The sequence below is a fragment of the Saccopteryx bilineata genome, chromosome 1 (assembly GCF_036850765.1).
Source record: "Saccopteryx bilineata isolate mSacBil1 chromosome 1, mSacBil1_pri_phased_curated, whole genome shotgun sequence".
Lineage (NCBI taxonomy): Eukaryota > Metazoa > Chordata > Mammalia > Chiroptera > Emballonuridae > Saccopteryx > Saccopteryx bilineata.
This window is the reverse complement of record NC_089490.1, coordinates 106,818,812-106,836,745: the sequence shown is the minus strand read 5'-3', so window position 1 is coordinate 106,836,745 and position 17,934 is coordinate 106,818,812. Positions and strand designations below refer to the sequence as shown.

Sequence of the window (17,934 nt, the reverse complement as noted above, 5' to 3'; positions counted from 1 at the left end):
TTTCCTTCCCAAGGCAATTGTCAAGATCCTTTGCCAAAAAGTGCTAATGTCTCTGACAGTGGAATGAACAGGAAGTTTCTCAGTGGCCTGATGACACGTGGGAGTGGCTGCTCATGAGATATGGGTTTGTAGGGATGGGTCTGGCTGTCAGAGAGGCGGGGTGATTTCTGACTTGGTTGTTTTTCTCAGGAAGTCCTGGTTGAGCTATTAATTCAGGAAGGGTGAGGAAAAAAGAGAGAGGTTATGGGGTAAAGGAGAAGAAAGAGGAAGAGAAAAAGAAAAAGGAGAGAGATTTAGATATATAGAGAGAAAAAGAGAAATATCTTGCCTCATTTGTATCCTCACACCTGAGTCAAATGGAGTTCACTGGCCCACAGTCCAAACCAGCAGCTCCTCTCAGGAAGCAGCCAGTGCCCTTCAGTGACCCCCGCTGTCTACGTGCCCCTCAGAGGCTCTCCATCAGGGCTCTGTCCTAACGGATCATCTTCATCACTCTTGCTTCTCCATTGGACAAGAACCTCTTGGGAGCTACAGTAGGCAAAGTAGCTAGACATAATTTGGGATAAGAAGCAGGAAATAGAATAATGTTTTAGCCCTGATCAGAATGTCCTTGGAGGTAATATAATTAATGGATGATTTTCTTCATTTCAGAACCTTCTGAGGGCAAAGTGTACCCTTGCCACCAGCTGCCCAAGGAGAACACTGGAAGGAGCAGGGGTTGTGTGGGAAAGGCAGCTTCCTGAAGAGTAGAGCTGTCCTGATGTCTTGACAAAGGACCTACCTCCACCAGGAAGACACTCACAATCCACATTGACTATGGGTTGACTATGACAAAAACATGGGGAAAGTTCTTCTAGGGAGATGAACTTTTCCCCTCTGTAGTTGTTCACTGCAATGAGAGAGGATTTATCCTGAACACCTCTGGTCTCTGTCTCACCTCTCACTTCTCCCTGGAGAGAAAGAATGAGTTACCTGGTTGAAAAACAAGAGACAATTGTCTATATTTCTTTAATGGGTGGTGCTAACTATCAAAAATCCCCAAGGGGATATTTGGCCTCTTTTCCCTGTTCTTCTCTGCCTAGAGAAATGCATTGCTTTGCAGACCCCAGTTTGTTCTCAGGTTGATTGCTCACTCAAAGGGCTTGCTTCTGTCATAAAGGTGACAGTATGGCCCCATCCACCTCGAACATTTGTCTTATTTGTCTTGGTTTTAGAATCATAAAAAAAAGATAATGATTATGCCCCCTCAAAAAACCTACCTGTTGAAAATGACAGTTATTATTATTAATATCATCATTTTCTTGCTTCTAAGGCAAACTTATTTACAATGAAAACTTAGGATTTTCGTCTGTCTTGGTTTAGTCAGAGATGTCCTAATACCACTAGAAACAGCCTCAAAATCAGCACCTGGCCCCTCACTCTAGCTCCTCTGAACTCTTCACCCCCAAAACCCCATCTATCATGCCACACCCACATATCTTCCTGTCTTCTTAGCACAGAAACTTTTCCCTCACAAACAGGGCACTGAGGTCACTTACAATACAAAGAGAAGCTGTCATAAATAATGTTGAGATCCTCATTGTCCTACTCCTCTCTCAGCCAGGACCTTGTTAGGTCAGCTTTGCAAAAGCCTGTCCAGTCTCTAGGAGGAGGAAGAGTCTCTTACCCATGAGCTTGTTCAGTCCCTGGAATGTTTGCAGACATCCTTATCCAATGACGTGAGGGACGACAATATGGCGGTACAGGGTCCATTGGGATTATATGTCTGCACATAAAGTGTATGCGTGCTTGCATAAGCCTGTGCCCAGGTCTATCACAGCCCGGTGTACCTCCATTTCCAACTAAGGACCAACTGTCAACAACTTGTCAATTAACAAGGATCCAGAGGGAGGAAGTGATGGCTACAGAATGTTTAACATTGGGCTTAGGAGACAAGCTGGTGATGGGAGGCAAGGGGACCTGAGGGTGCATGTATATAACATTTTATATATCATTAAAGAAGAGGTGATTTTATAAAGAACATGGGGGGCTAATGGAGATTTGGGGGAATACTAAAACTTCCCAATTCTACATTGATCCTTGGCATTGTCACCATCAGAGGGACACTTTCCAAGGCAATTACACGCTGTCACACATAAAGTGTTCATGTATAATTGGGACCTCACCATTTTTGCCCATTCCTCTTTATTTGGTGTGTCTCTGTGTACACTCTCTCCCTTCTCTCAACTCCTACCATTTTGTGTGTGTGTGTGTGTGTGTGTGCATGCACGCACGCACACGCATGCTATTCTTATAGAACTCAGGGACAGGTGAGGTTTTCAAGGGCAGGGATGTATCTGATTACCTTGTACCCCAGCACTCAGCAGAGCCTGGCACAGGTTAGATGCTCAGGAAACATTGGTTGTAGAAAAGAAGAGAAGCATCTTGTTATTTTGAATATGCATATTCTCTCCTAATCAGCAACACATCATTTCAGACTCTCCCCAGTGGCTCCACAGAGAACCATCTGATATATAGCCCCTGTCAAAATCTGGCTGAATTATGATACTTCAGAGAGAGAGAGAGAAGATTTACCAAGTCTTCTCCAAAGTTTCCACCATTGCAAAGAGAAGAAGAGGTGAAACTGTGTTTCATTCGAGAGTTTACAGACACAACTTAAAAAGCAGTCTCAACCCCATTACCCAATAGAATCATTACTTGAATAGTTAACATCTCATTTCACTCTTGGCTTTGTTGAGAAACAATAAAGCAACCAATAATGCATGGAATGTCTCTGTATTAAAAGAAATCACTGCCATTGTGAACATCATCCATTATGGTAGCCAGTGTCCCTTTTCTTTTGCTTTAGGCAAACTCATGAAAAGATAAAATAAATCCACATGGTGTGGAGACCCTACATGCTTAGCCTAGCACAAGTCAAGCGGGCATCTTTTGATGGCAAATGTTGCTGTAGTGGCCAGGAAGAATGGAAAGTAAATAGGCAATGATAAGGCATAATCAGAAAGGGACAGGTGGCTGCAGAAACATGTGAGAGGATCACCAGTGCAAACAAAGGAGGGGAGGTTGCCTCGTGAAGAGACAACTAAACAAAGAACAAGAAGATTCCATGGGAGTTAGTGAAAAGGAGATAGGGGTGGGGGTGAGAATGCCTGACAAAAGGAGCAGCATTGGAAAAGGCAAGGAAGAGCATGGCCCATCTGAGGAAAAAGGAAAGCAGTTTAGGTGTCTGGAACAGATAAGTCAGTGGTAGTCAACCTGGTCCCTACCGCCCACTAGTGGGCATTCCAGCTTTCACGGTGGGTGGTAGCAGAGCAACCAAAGCATAAATAAAAAGATAGATTTAACTCTAGTAAGTTGTTTTATAAAGATTTATTCTGCCAAACTTAGTGAAAATCCAACATAAAGTAATTGGTAAGTAATTATTATTATGTGCTTAACTTGCTGTAACTCTGCTTTATAAATTTTATAAAGTAAAGTTTCTTCCCTACTTTTAAATCACCATTACTGTGGAACTGATGGGCGGTTAGAAAGTTTTACTACTAACAGAGATACAAAAGTGGGCGGTAGGTATAAAAAGGTTGACTACCCCTGAGATAAGTGAAAGATGAGATAAAGAGTGTAAGCAGGGATAATCAGAATGATCAGAAACATTTAAAACGTTTTTCTAGGGCAAAGGGATGACTTTGAAGGGTTTTAATAAGGGAATTACTTAACCGGATAGATATTTTCAAGGTATTTCCCTGGCAGCAATGTGACCCGCGGGTGAAGGGTAGAGTGGAGGAGGATGTGGGGAGATCTAGAATGATGAGGTTGCTGCACTGGAAGTGAGGTTGTCGTCAGAAGGTGGCAGAGGGGTTGGAGAGAAGCAGATGGAGCTGAAAGATGTTTTAGAGTTGGAATTGACAGGATTTGGTGAAAAGTTGGGTATGAGACTGAAAGAGAGAAAAGGGTCAAGGTCAGCTCCCAGCTTGTGATACTGAGGACAGGACTTCACCATTTCTGTGTACAGAGTCACTGCGCATGATCAAGGGTAAAACATATATCAGCTCTGTTCCAGCTTTGCCTTATCTGCCCCTCCATGGCTAAACAAGCAGGCTTCCTCTACAGATCTATCTTGGCTTTGGGGGCAGTACTAAGAAACTTACTAAGGCTTCCAGGTCTTTGTCTTGTACCCCAGTACAAATACCAGAAAGCTCTGAATGGCAACAGGAGAGAGGTTAATATAGAGAGGAAAGGGGCATGAAGTATTTGCCCAACTATTTTGTTTTTTTTGAGCAATATTTTGTTTCCATCAGCGTTTGTCTCTGGGGAATGCTAATCTCTCCCTGGGGAAGTCAAGAGGCACAGACGAGGAAATGGTGAGGTTCGTGCACCTAAGTCTTAATCCAAACTCATGTCATGATTCATCTTTGTTGGGGACCAAAATATAAACAGCGTATTTTTACAATCTGGATATCTTGGGGACAGAGGTGCTGGGTCCAACCCCCACCTCACCTGCCTAGTTAACAAAGAGCTATACCTGATTCTAGCTTGTCCCACGCATGTTCTCTAAAAGAGACTGGAAGCTATTTTCTTACTGGTATAAAGTTAGATGTGAATGGTATGGTGGGGGTTGTCTTTGAGTTGTCTTGGAAACAATTGAATTGCTAATGGACCATTTTTTTCCCCTGAATAAAGACGGATGTGCTTGTGGGAGCAGCCATGTTATGGCTCAGGAACAGTAGAGACTGTTCTCCGTGCAGTCCTCCTGAACCCATCTGTATGTATATATCTTTAAGTCTCTGACTATCATTTATTCAGTCCCATACCTTTTCCTGTTCGAGACCCCGTATTAGACTCGTCATGGCTGACCACAACACATCTCTGCAGCCCTAACACTGGCATGTGGAAAACCCTAACTCTAGCACATTAGAAAAGGGAAAGGTAGATAAAGCCATCCTTAAAACACAGCAAAAGGTCTCCCCAAACCTTCCACCCAGTCTTAAGCAGGGGATCCACTCAGGGTTCTTTTGAGCACAGTCCTTCTTCCAGACTTACAGGCAACATCTGACTGTGGCTTTCCTGCGTCTGTCTCCACAGCAGAATTCCTGATGAAGTCTACCTAGCGTCCATTCCTTGGATCGCCTGCTAGCTCATAGAGAAACTGGCACTTGGTCTAACCACTTAAAAACTAGGAAGGCTGAGAGATAAAGTGGAGTGGAAAGTAGAGAGTTGACTGCTGTGCTGCACAACAACCCCAGAGGGTGCCACGTGCACTGTATCTGCGGGAGCCCTTTGGATTGTGTGACGCTGGCAGTCCAGTTTAGGAGTCAAGAAATCCGGTCCCATTGCTGAATATTTTACTTCTCTACCTCGTTCCGACCGCATACACACCACAAGACCTCAAGCCTTGCCTCCGTGAGCACAAGGCACTGAATTCCTTTCACAGGTCCCACGCGCCACCAACTCTCAATGCCTAAAATGCAGCAGTGCCTCCCAGGGCTCAAATTCACAACACATACTTGTAATGAGAGGGAAAATCCAAAAGGAAAAACAAATGTCAAAACTGAAGATCCCAAGCTTGACAAAGGAGCCAGAAACTAGGCTGACGAGAAGGTTTCCTGAGACACAAAAGCACTCTGCTCCCTGCCACGGTTGAAAACCCTGCCAGACCCGGTCTTGGATGGCTCCCCAACCCTCCCGCGGTGTAATGAATGTGTCCTCTGCAGAGCCTGCCAGGCCCCTGTCTGCTCCCCTCCACCAGGGCTCCTTAATGACAAGCCCAAGCCTCCCTGGGCCCCTTTCAAGCCAGAGGGCTGCATTGTTGACATTTATCTCTGGGCCACTCGATGACATGATTATAGGAGACACAAAGGAGGTATATTTGTAATATATCCTGAACCGAAAAAAAAGAGAAGTCATTAAAAAGTTGGGTTTCTTTCCAGTGTTGTTGGCAAAAGAAAGCAGAGAAGAGATATTTGCTAGTTGGTTTCAGCGTCTTTGATTGGCTCCCTACTCTTTTCCCTGCTATGAACTGAACGCTTGTGTCCTTGAAATTCATATATTGAAGCCTAATTTCTAGTGTGAGGGTATTGGGAGGTGGGGCGTTGGGGAGGTAATTAGGTCATGAGGGTGGAGCTTCAATAAATGGGATTAGTGTTCCTCTAAGATACACAAGAGAGCTGACTGCTCTCTCTGCCATGTGAGATCATAGTGATGGACCCTCACCATCTACCAACCCTGTCAGCACCTTGATCTTGGACTTCCTGACCTCCAGAACTGTGAGAAACAAAGGTTTAAGACACCCTGTCTATGGGAGCCAGAGCTAAGATATTCTCTAACCCAGGCTCCTGCGCCAGGGGTCTGAGGTTGCCCCCTACCCCCAGACTCCCAGGAGTTCCGTTATGCAACTTCTATTTGAAGGACTCTAAGGTGACAGAATTTTGAGGCCAAGTGCCGGAGAATTGAATAATGAAGACAATGGAAAGGAAAGGCTGGAGTAAGAATGCTACGTAGCTTCTAGTTGCCAGTTAACAGGGCTGGGCAGCAACAGGTATTCCTCCCCAGGAGGATGTTCATTCTGACAGACAGGAACCCATTCACTTTCTCATTCCTTGTAAAATCACAGTGCCCAGAGCAGCATCCAGCACATTGTAGTTGCTCCATAGCTTTGTGGAATGAATGAGTAAATTAATTTCTTCATCTTTTTTGGCCACCTTATGGGGGATTATCATACAGATTTGAAAGATGAGAAAACTGAGACCCTAAGCTAAGAGGTCAAATGATCTACACGAGGTATAAAGTTGTAGTCCTGGCACCCAGATCTGACCTTATCTATACACAGGAATGTAGATAGCTGTCCATATGATTCTAGGAGCTGGGTCAATCACACAGAAAGCTCTTCTCCAAAGTGCTCAGAAGAGCATCTGTTTTGTCCATATTATACTTTAAATATCTAATCCATTATATTTGCAGGAACATGAACCTATCATTCCCTTCTTTATCCCATCATTACACATAAAATGTAGCACAATTTTGGCATTTATCACACTTCATTGCAGTTATTCTTAAAATCTCATTAGACTCTGAACTCCTTGAAAGCCCCTTGTTTATTTCAGCATCTCCAACACCTGGAAAAGTCTTCACAAAGGTTTATTGCATAAATGAATGGATGAATGAATGAATTTGTCCAACACCTTGCATTTCAAAAATACTTTCATTTACACTATCTCATATAATCTTCATGCAAGCTGGTGAACTGTTGGGATTATTAATGAGTACCCAAATACCACTTGGAGGTATAATCATGGCAATTTTCTATGAGCTGCTTGAATCATGAAGGCAGGCACATTGACCCAGACAACAAGAGGAGCGAGAAGCCTTTCAACCTTGGGCAAGAGGCCAGGGGTTGAGTGTGCCGAGATCAGGGAAGAGAAGAGAAACTAGAGGATGGAGTGATAGGACCCACAGAGAGAGAAGGACGTGGATGGGGGGAGGCAAGATGCTCCCCTCTGAGGTGAGCTGGGTTGCTGAACACTGTCTTATGGGTGGAACAATGCCTGCTATGTTTTGAAGCTGATCAAATTTCTGCCATGTAAATCCCTCAGCTCTCTTTCCCCTGTCAAAACCAAAACAGAAATAAAAACAAACACAACAAAATCAAGACACTTTGGCCAATTCTACTAATCTTACTCTTGGTACTTTAGGAGCGGGTTCCTTTAGAACACTCAGAAGTGTCACGTGTGGGTGTGACGTGGCACAGAGCAGAAACTGGGGGTGAGGAAGCTAGAGCCCACAATGCAGACACACAGGAGATTACTGTGGGCTGTGGAAGGAGAGGGGCAGCTCTCAGCCTCCTTGTTTACTGCCTTACTGACAAGGTGGCCCTACTTTCTACCTGTGTTATATTCTGTAAAGAGAATGAGGCCCAGAGAGGTTCTGTGCCTTGGCGAAGATCATACAAGTAGCAGTTGATAGAAATAGAACTGAATTAAATCCAGGATACTTGACCTTAAATCTTTTGCTTCCCTGTGTCTTGATGCTACTTCACAAAGATTACTGTCACCATCGACAGGCTGGAAGATGAAGCTGGTATTCCTTTCAGGGGGTTTGTCTCTTGAGCGGCATGAGTTAGGGCACGGGATGGACTCATCATCTCCCCCACCACAGCCGACATTGTTGCAGTTTGCCTGGCCATTATACCAGACCCTGGAGAACAGCAGAAAAAGAAGTGTACCTCCCAGAGACCTCTAATGCTAGCTCCCATCTCAGAGAGATGGGGAAAGGGGGTTCAGGAGGGCTTGTCCTGTGGCTTTGCAGACAAGTCCCCTAGCAGACCAGAGCATGGCCAGCGAGCAAACTTGGCAAGCGGAGGCCCCCATTACATCTGTCAGAGGCTCTCTCACACACGCGGGCTTTATTAGGAACAGGCCCTTGGCGAGAGCAGGCTGGGACAGCGTGGTGGAATGTTTACCAGCCTGTCTGCCTGTCCTCTCAACACTCCGGCCTCACACCAGGCAAGGCACAGCCTGTGTCTCCAGGAGTGGCCAAGCCACCACAAGCACCTCACCCACCTTCTACCTGGCTCTGTCATTGCCACAGTAACAACCAGGCTGGTTAAACCTCAGGAGGCATGAGCTGCTGAAACTTGGCCCAGATTCCACCAGGAATCTCCCCAATGCTCCTCTGGCTCCAACAGTGCACGCGCAGAGATGCAGTGCTCAGCTATCATTCTGAAAGACTGCTCAATGAATGAATCCAGCCAGCTCCCACAGGAAGGGATTTGAAGGTTCTCATTCTTCCCATCCAGTCCTCTTACTCCAACAGATGCCTGAAATGCTATGAATCCTCGTTAAAACTTGAATAGCTCCTAACTGAGGAAACACTAAAAAAGTATTTTTAATCAGTTACTTATAACTTGTAATAAGTGACATTTAACCTTCATTAGGCACTTGCTGTGTGCCAATCTCTTTACATGCGTCATCTCTAATCCTAGCTTTACAAAGTGGATATTATAAATGCAGCTACCAGGGCTCAGAGGATTAAAGTCATGCAGCTAATAAGTGGGGAGGAAGGTACTTGAACCCCTGAACCTTCTGGCTGTAAAATCCAAGTTTGGTTAACTGTGCAGTGTAGTCTCTAAGGGCAGGTTTGGGCGTGGGCTGAGAGGAGGAAACTCTGGGTTTGCTGTGGGCTTGCAGGGGGACAGGGATACCACCAAGAAGTGGAAAATGTGAAGGACTAGACTCCAGAAGTTCTTAACTTGAGGTCCATGGAGTTTCAAAAGATCTGTAGACACAGTTCAGGGGGACCATAAACTTGGGGGAAATGTTCATGTTTATTTCTACTAATTCTAAAGAAAATGTATTCGATTATGAATGTGGATCACAAACCACAGAGTATAAGCAATTCCTGTGACTTTTTATGAATAGAAATCACAGATTTTTTAAATTACTGTATAGTTGTCACAGCTTTTCAAAATATGATTTAGACACATTCCCACCTTGACATTTCAGTGCTTATTAGACCTACTGTTAATTCTTGTTATATAATATGTTAATAAAAAATCACTTACAGTACTATATTAAAAAGTCTGGGATGTTTTTTTTTACATTTCTAATGCTCTATTTCAATATAAATGGCTTCCTCTGTAATCCTAGATATTTTATTTTGTGCATTTAGAAACCACATTCTATTCTGAGAAAAGTCTATAGGCTTCAACAAATTACCGAAGAAAAATTAAAAACTCCTGGTTTAGAAAGTAAAAGGTTTTGCCTACTTTAAAATATTGCATACCCCATTCCCCTTCAATCTCTGTTTCATTAAATGCAGACTTTGGCCACCAATTATTTATTAAAATGCAGATTTCCAGGACACATCCAAACTACAGAAGTAGACTCCTGGGGCTGGAACCTGGGGATCTTAGCTTCCACCTGCCCCCCAGTAGAGCTGCCGAGCATGGTGCCCCTGAGTGGGTGGGACTGCTTTGAGTGGGCTGGACCCCCTTCCAGGTAAGAACCACCGCACAGCTTCACCTGGGCCCTCTGATCCCCCTGGCAGTTTCCAATGCTCACTGAAGTTTCTCAGTGAAAGAAGAAAAGGTAAAATCACTGATTTTGAATTCAGGGTATTTGTTTTTGCATTTTAGGGGCACCTTAGTTTCTTAGGGCTATTGTAACAAATTGCCACAAACTGAGATGGCTTAAAACAAGAGTAATTTAGTCTCTCACAGTTGTGGAGACTGCAAATCCAAAATCAAGGTGTCAACCGGGGTGGTCCCTTCTGGGGGTTCTGGGGAGGCCCTGTCCCATGTATCTCTCCTAGCTTCAGGTGGTAGCCAGCAACCCTCGGTGTGCCTTAGCTGGTAGACACGTCACTCCAACCTGTTTCCATCTTCACATGGAATTCTCCCCCGTGTGTCTCCATCTTTGCACCTGTGTGTCTAATTTTCCCTCTTCTTAGGAGGACAACAGTCACAATGGATTTAGGACCCACTCTAATCTAGTGTGACCACCTTAACTTGATCACATCTGCAAAGATCTTATTTCCAAATAATGTCACAAAGTTTCTGGGTGGATATGAATTTTGATTGGGTGGTGGAGTGCTAATCAACTCAGTACAGGAGAGAGATTTTGTTTTTGCTTTTATTTTGTTTAAAATACTTATGGCTAACCTACCTCCCATCTCCAGGAGAGAACTATTCATCTAAAACAGTCCTTCCCCCCCAAAAAAATGGTGATCGGGATCAGCCTCACCTGGGAACTTGTTTGAAATGCTAACTATCAGGGCTCCAGAATCAGAAATTTGGGAGTTAGCCCAGTAATCTGTGTTTCCACAAGTCCTCCAGGAAACTCTGACGCCTGTTCAACTTTAAATGTGCGATATGGGTGAACGTCCATTTGGATGGAATCTTCGGCTTGGTTTTCTGCTTTTCTGATTTTTTTATTTTAAAGAACAACTAAAAGAGATGAGATTAGTGCTCGGCCTGAGAGAAGAACTGTTCTGAGGGTAGAAAGACTGAGGAGAGGAGACTAAGCCTGACATGTGATGTGTCCTCCTGAGGCTAGGAAAGGGACAGTGCTTTGAAAGTCCCTGAGAGTGGAGACCCACAGCACTGGATGTGGGGGAAGGGACGACTGAGGGGTGTGCCTACCGGGTTCCCGGTTGTCTGCCTGGGAACCCTCTGTCGAGACCCCTTGGCAAGATTAGGGTTGGAGGGAAATGAGAGGTTCCCTTCAAAATGGTGCTTGCAACCCATGAGCAAGGATTTGCTATAATGGACCCAAGATGAGAAACTGACCCTTAAATCTTGCAGAATTACCTAATTCCCAGGGCTTCCTTATGTTCCGAAGGAAGAGAGAAAGAACGCTTCAACACCATAAGTGAGAATAGGTTTCCCACCAGGCCCAGCAGGTGGAGAACCATGCCAGATTTATTTGCTTTAGAAAAATAAAGAAAACGTGACGTGACACTGCTCACACTCAGGTGTCTCAGAGCAAATCCACACAGGTCCCAGCTGGTGAGGGCGGTGCTGGGCACTGAACGTGCCCCATCCTCCCTCATGAGAACAAGGGCTTCCCAGGCTTCTGCCTGAGCAGGGGACCAAATCTGTCCCCACTAAAACCATCACTTCTAGCTCGGTGTTGACGCAGGCACAGGGCAGCTGGTAAAAGTGCCCTAATTAACTGGAGTGTGCCTGAAAGGTGATGATAATAATTTATATTTCTCCACCACTCTCATCCCCCCCCCCCACGAGCTTTCCAGATTTTATGGCCATGACTCACCTCCGCTACTGCTGTGGGGGAGCTGCGAGGGAGCGGACGCACTTGCGGCACACTGAATTTAGGCAGCACATGAGAAAAGAAAAAAAAATCCCACCCCGGCTAATTACAAGAGGAGCGCTCCCTGTCATGCGCGGTCCAGCTGACTTCATGCCTGGGCAGCAGAAACGCGATAAAACTCCCAAGTTGGTCCTTCGATATTTTAAAGTCAAATTGCTCAGCCATGATCTCACAGTCGTGCGCCCAGCCAGTGGCTCTGAGCCAGTCTTTGAAATATGACCTCAGAGGGGGCTGGTGACGGAGTGGCCATTTCAGGCATGGTTCATCACAAGTCAGTTTTCCTGTGAGATCTCATTCTTCACCAGCTGCCCAAGAAGGACCCGGACACCAGCTACTTGCTCACCCCAGTGGCCAGGCCACCTGACAGCTCTACAGCAGCACCAACACCGTCTCAGAGATGACCCTCTCTCCTCCGACTCCTCCAGCACTCCCCCCTGTACTGGCCACCTGGCATGTGGCCACGCTCACTCCACTATTGTTATTCAACTCCATTCAATCAGCAAATGTCTACTTGGAGACACAATAGCTTAGTAGCTGAGAGCACAGTGTCTGGATTAAGAAATACTATAGGTTTGGATTTCCCATCTCTCCATTACTAACCGCATGAACTTGGGCAAGCAGTTTAATCTTAGCCTCGTTTCCTCATTTGTCACAGGGAGGAAGTCTCACACGCCCCATGAGGAATGTGATATAAGGATAAATACCAAACAGTAGTGAAGACAAAAATCAGATTACACGTCACTAACAACGATGGCTGTCTTCCAGGTGAGGTGGACACCGGAATGAGAATCCTCCCGATTTCAGAGGGATTGGCACACTCTGGTTTAGTGGTCTAGATGTTTCCTTGCTTTGGGATCCTGGAATTGCTTTGGTAGTCATGCATGAGCAAAACAATTCATCAATATAATTTCAGAAAGAAGAGAGGGTCCTGACATCAACTCATACTCCCAAAATATGTAATTTTTCTTCAGGGGTCAATATAGAAAGCTCTGGAACCCAGCTTCCCAGACGCTCCCAGTTCAGCTGGACCTGAATTATGAGAATGCACGGGGGTGCCTGGTGTAGAAGAAAAATTGAACCCTGGACTCAGAACCAGGAGCTCTGGGTTCACGTCCCAGCTCTGTCACTTTCTAGCTGTGTGGTCTTCAGGAAGTCACTTGCTTCTCTGAAAACCAGTTTCGTTATCTGTCCAAAAATTTATGAAACTCCAACTTAAATAGTTCACGTCACAACCAATTATAAAAACTAAAGAAAAATCATGTTATGTCATATGAAGAAAAAGAAACAAAATGGCCAATCATACCCACTTCCCTGCAAAGAAATCACCATCCACCTCTTAGTATTGCAATTTAAATCCACAGCTGTTTGCCAGCTTTGGACTGCAGACACCAAAACACTAAAATAGCCCTGGCCGGGGTTGGCTCAGCGGTAGAGCGTCGGCCTAGCGTGCGGAGGACCCGGGTTCGATTCCCGGCCAGGGCACACAGGAGAAGCGCCCATTTGCTTCTCCACCCCTCCGCCGCGCTTTCCTCTCTGTCTCTCTCTTCCCCTCCCGCAGCCAAGGCTCCATTGGAGCAAAGATGGCCCGGGCGCTGGGGATGGCTCCTTGGCCTCTGCCCCAGGCGCTAGAGTGGCTCTGGTCGCAACATGGCGACGCCCCGGAGGGGCAGAGCATCGCCCCCTGGTGGGCAGAGCGTCACCCCTGGTGGGCGTGCCGGGTGGATCCCGGTTGGGCGCATGCGGGAGTCTGTCTGACTGTCTCTCCCTGTTTCCAGCTTCAGAAAAATGAAAAAAAAAAACAAACACTAAAATAAAATAAGGAGGAGTTTAGGGTTCTGCCCCCAAGAATCTCTCAGATGGGTTAAGAAACTTTTCTCAGATGCCATCTGACAACCTCCAAGTCACCTTGCAAAAAACGGCCTTGATCTAGCCAGAAACCACATTCCTTGGCTTTCATGGGGACCAAACCTTCACAGCCCCTGCAGGTTGCTGACAGGTGAGCTCGTCAGGCCCACCCACTCCTAAGTCCCCACGGATCCAGAAGCCATACCTTCTCTGATCCCACAGAAATGTCTCTTGCCTCTAGAACTTCATCTTTACTGAAGATTTGGAGGATCCAGGAAAAGGAAACATTGTGTGAAGCACTTAGTTTTCTCACATGTCTAGTTGCCTCTCCATGTTCCCCCCTGGTGCAACCACAGTTGTGCCCCTGCATTATGTCAAGTGTCCCCCGTGTTTTCACCTGCCTGGCTCAGCATCTGCCCCTGCAGAGAACATACTAAGACGTGTTCTCGACAAACATGGGTTTTACCCAATAGGGATGCTTACATCAGAATCTGAGAAAATAAAATCTCGTAGCATCACCAAAGTGCATGAGTCTCTAGAGCATTCACAGGATGTAAGTGTCATAGGAAAGGTACAAGAGAAGGGAAATTTATGTGCAGAGGTGAGGGCAAGTTCCCGGCCAGTCGTGACATCCGGGACAGTGTCTGAGCAGGTTCTTGAGGACAGGGCAAATGTGGCATCCTCCCCAGCAGGAGCAGCAGGAGTGAAAGCGCAGGGCCGGGAAAACACAGGCTGTGTCCAGGCAGCAGTGAGTGGGCAGGTTGGCTGCCGTATTGATGACAGAAGGGAGGAAAGTGGAGGTGGTCCCAGAGCAGAGAGCTCCAAATGCCAGCACAAGGGGTTTGAACTATTTTTCTTTTAGGAAGTGGGATCACAAAGTATGACCGCTGGACTGTGATGCAGAGAATCAAGGGTCAGAGACACCCCTGAGGAAGTGACACCAGGCACCAGGAAATAAAGGGGGAGCTGGGCTGCGATCAGAGCAAAGGGCAAAGGAAATGAAATGGTGGGAGTTCAAGGAAAAGAAACACAGGACACTTGGCTTCTGAGCAGAGGAACAGAATAGAGAAAGGGGAAACCGAGATGAAGCTGGATTTCAAGCCTAATTAAGGAGAGAAAGAGAGACATCCGTTTAAGGAGGGAAAGGATGAGCTGTCCGGAGCAGCAGGGAGGCTGGGGAAGAGCATTCTCCTGCCATTGGCCTTGGCCAGCCCCTGAAAGCCTATGCTCAGGACCTGGGTCAAGCCCAAACAAATGGTCAAGTCTGCCAGGAAGCTACCCAAGGGGAGTCTTGGGTCTTGACATAATATCCTTCTTTGAATCCTCCTGAGGCTGGCCACACCTGTGGTGCTAAGTGAGGACTTGACCCATCAGCCAATATCCTCCTCTAAAGGGCAACATTATGCAGATTGTCTCACCTGTCCTCCATGAGACACACTGTCATCTCCCCAGTTGTTGTCGGTCACACCCAGCCAGCAGCAGAACTTTATGACACAGGTCCTCAAGGCCACATCTGCTCCACTGAACACAAACTGTGAAAAGGAAGAAACCCGAGAACAAAAGGATTGAAACTAAGGCTGGTCCAAAGTAAGAAAGTCTTTGGTGTAATCTCTATCCAAAAATTGACAAGTTTTTGTTGACTTTTTGTGATGGGTACAACACCAGATCAGCCTTCTTAGAGGAACCAAAATGTCAACTGAGAACTCCACCCTCTAAGCACCGGCAGTTTTACAGGACAGATTCACAGCAAAAACAAACACTAGCATAATGAATACATGATGCTCTTATTTTCTCATAGCACTTAGTTCTAGCTGGATATATCCCACTTAGATGTTTGCATGTTGTCCGGGTGTCTTCCTCACTGGCAACAATGAAGAACACCTATTCCCAGGAACTCCTCAATGTCTAAAAAAGCACCTGGCACCTAGTAGACACTTAGTAAACGTCTGTTGAATAAATGCCAAGAATTTGGCCAGGCAAGAAAGCAGGATAGAAGCTGGAAGAAGCAAAAGGTTGGCTAAGACTTCACAGTAAGAAGGAGTACAAAAGATTTGAAATTCAAAAAGTACGACCTCACCCGTGGTGGTGCAGTGGAGGGAGCATCCACCTGGGACGCTGAGATCACCAGTTCGAAGCCCCGGGCTTTCCCGGTCAAGTCACATATGGAAAGCAGTCGATGAACACCTAAAGCAAAACTAAATGGATCTCACTCCCTCTCTCTCTCAAATCAATAAGATCTTTATAGAAAGAAGAAGTACGACAAAGCAGAGAGGTAGATGTAGGTCAATGTCAGCCTTTGGGAGGAGAGAACTGCTTCTCTTCTCCTTTTCTCCACCCCTCCCCAGCACAGCTACAACCCAACCCCTTCTCACTCATCCCAAACCCACACCCACAGCAGAGAAATATTTATGCTAGATGAAACAGAGCTTTCGCTGGGCTTGCCTAAATGGTCAAAAACAGAAGTGAGGTCTCTTCTGTGTCCCCCTAACTTCTACGGTGGCAGGAACCTGAGACATGCCTCCATCTCTCAGCAGCTGTTTCTTCCCAGGAACCTGGAGCCCACCCTCTTCAGAGAAGGTCCTCTTTCTTTCACTCTGATACTCCCCATCCCATCTGGGTACACGGTCTCTCTTGATCCTGCCAAGGGCTGTGAAACAAGCCTGTGACGCCCTCCAGCATCCCAACTCCAGGAAGATGAGACGAGTCCACACCAGTTCCGGTCCAAAGATGGGGGAAATGTCTGCACAGTGGTCTCCTTGGCTTCTCTCCATGTGAACGATCACCCTTCCCCCTGAAGTGGTAAGACCCCAGGTTCAGGTTTGGGCATGGACGGGGCAGAACTTTTGTTGATATGACATGGTAGTCTGTTTTCTATCTGGAAGCAGGGCCTGAGACAAGGATGTGAGTACACATGATTTAATAAGGAAGTGAGGAAAGCAAGATAGGGAGGGGAAGAACTAAGCAAGATGTGATCTCAGCTTAAGCCCAATCCCAGAGGGAGCTCTGGAGCACGAAATGTAGCTCAGAGTGGATGTCACTTTGAAATGAGAGTCAGCCTTTTATATCCCTTGTTGGTGACTTGTTGGATAGAGGCTGCAGGGGGCAGTTTGGAGAACTGGTATTCTCCCAAGTGAAGAGTCTCCCATGGGTGATAAGAAATTTCTAGAAAAGGGGCAGCTGTGAGCCCTTGGCAAGCAACACCTGGAGCAGCTGGAGTATGGTATGGGCTCACCCCTAGTAACAGGGAGCTGGGTGGTAATACCAACAGCACCCACTCCAGACTCCTCAGGGCTACTTGACTTTAGAAAAAGAAACCTCCATGGGGGAGAGTCTGGATCTACTTGAATTTGCAACAAGGTTTGAAGTCAGACTCTCAGCAAATAATTCAGGGCTTCCTTGCTTTGTTTTTTTCCTTTGAACATTTATTTCCACAGAGATCTATCCTGGAGAGATTCAAATACAAACAGACTTCTAGCCTGACACCACCTTAGTCTCATCCCCACCTGCAGCACCATTGGAAGCATCTCATTTTGACAACACTTCTCTGAGACAGAACTCCAGAGAAGGCAAATAAAGCCATGTGCTCCACTGTCTGTGAGACCAATGTTCATAAGACTTGGGTAGAGTGACGGACTCAGCAGATGTCCCTCAGGAAGTCCTCCTACGACAGTCTCTGTTCATGTGGAGAACTAACTACAATGTGGAGTGAGGGAAACACAAAAATTTTCATTTGGGAAGGTTGATTTTTAAGTGGAAAATTCTTCTTTTTTTTTTAAGCGAGAGAAGGGGAGGCAGAGAGATAGACTGCCACATGCACCCTGATCAGGATCCACCCAGCAAGCCCCCTACAGGGTGATGCTTTGCCCATTTGGGGCCATTGCTCTGTTGCTCAGCAACTGAGCTATTTCAGCACCTGAGGCAAGGCCATGGACCCATCCTCAGCACCCAGAGCCAACTTGTTCAAACCATTCAAGCCATGTCTGTGGGAAGGGAAGAGAGAGAGAGGGAGAGGGAGGGAGGGAGGGAGGGAGGGAAAGTGAAAGAGAGAGAGAGAGAGAGAAGGGGGAGGGAGAAGAGTGGAGAAGCAGATGGTTGCTTCCCCTGTGTGCCCTGGCTGGGAATCAAACCCAGGACATTCACACTCTGAGCCTCTGTGCTACTACTGAGCCAACTGGCCAGGGCCTAAGTGGAAAATTCTTAACCTTTCAGCTAACTACATAAATTGATTGCAAATACTGCACTAAAAAAAAAAAGAAAAGAAAAAGAAAAA

General features: G+C 46.2%; 1 protein-coding gene across 1 annotated transcript in view; it reads right to left on the bottom strand.

The window, feature by feature from the left end:
* LOC136319279 (uncharacterized) overlaps nt 1-16,435 on the bottom strand; it is a 72,791-nt gene extending 56,356 nt beyond the window's left edge. The window contains exons 1-3 of the mRNA XM_066252602.1: nt 16,183-16,435; nt 15,742-15,848; nt 15,083-15,196 (exon numbers count right to left, since the gene is read on the bottom strand). Of these exons, the coding sequence (XP_066108699.1) occupies nt 15,083-15,196; nt 15,742-15,848; nt 16,183-16,435 (474 nt within the window). The remainder of the gene's footprint in view (nt 1-15,082; nt 15,197-15,741; nt 15,849-16,182) is intronic.
* Nucleotides 16,436-17,934: the final 1,499 nt, after the last annotated feature.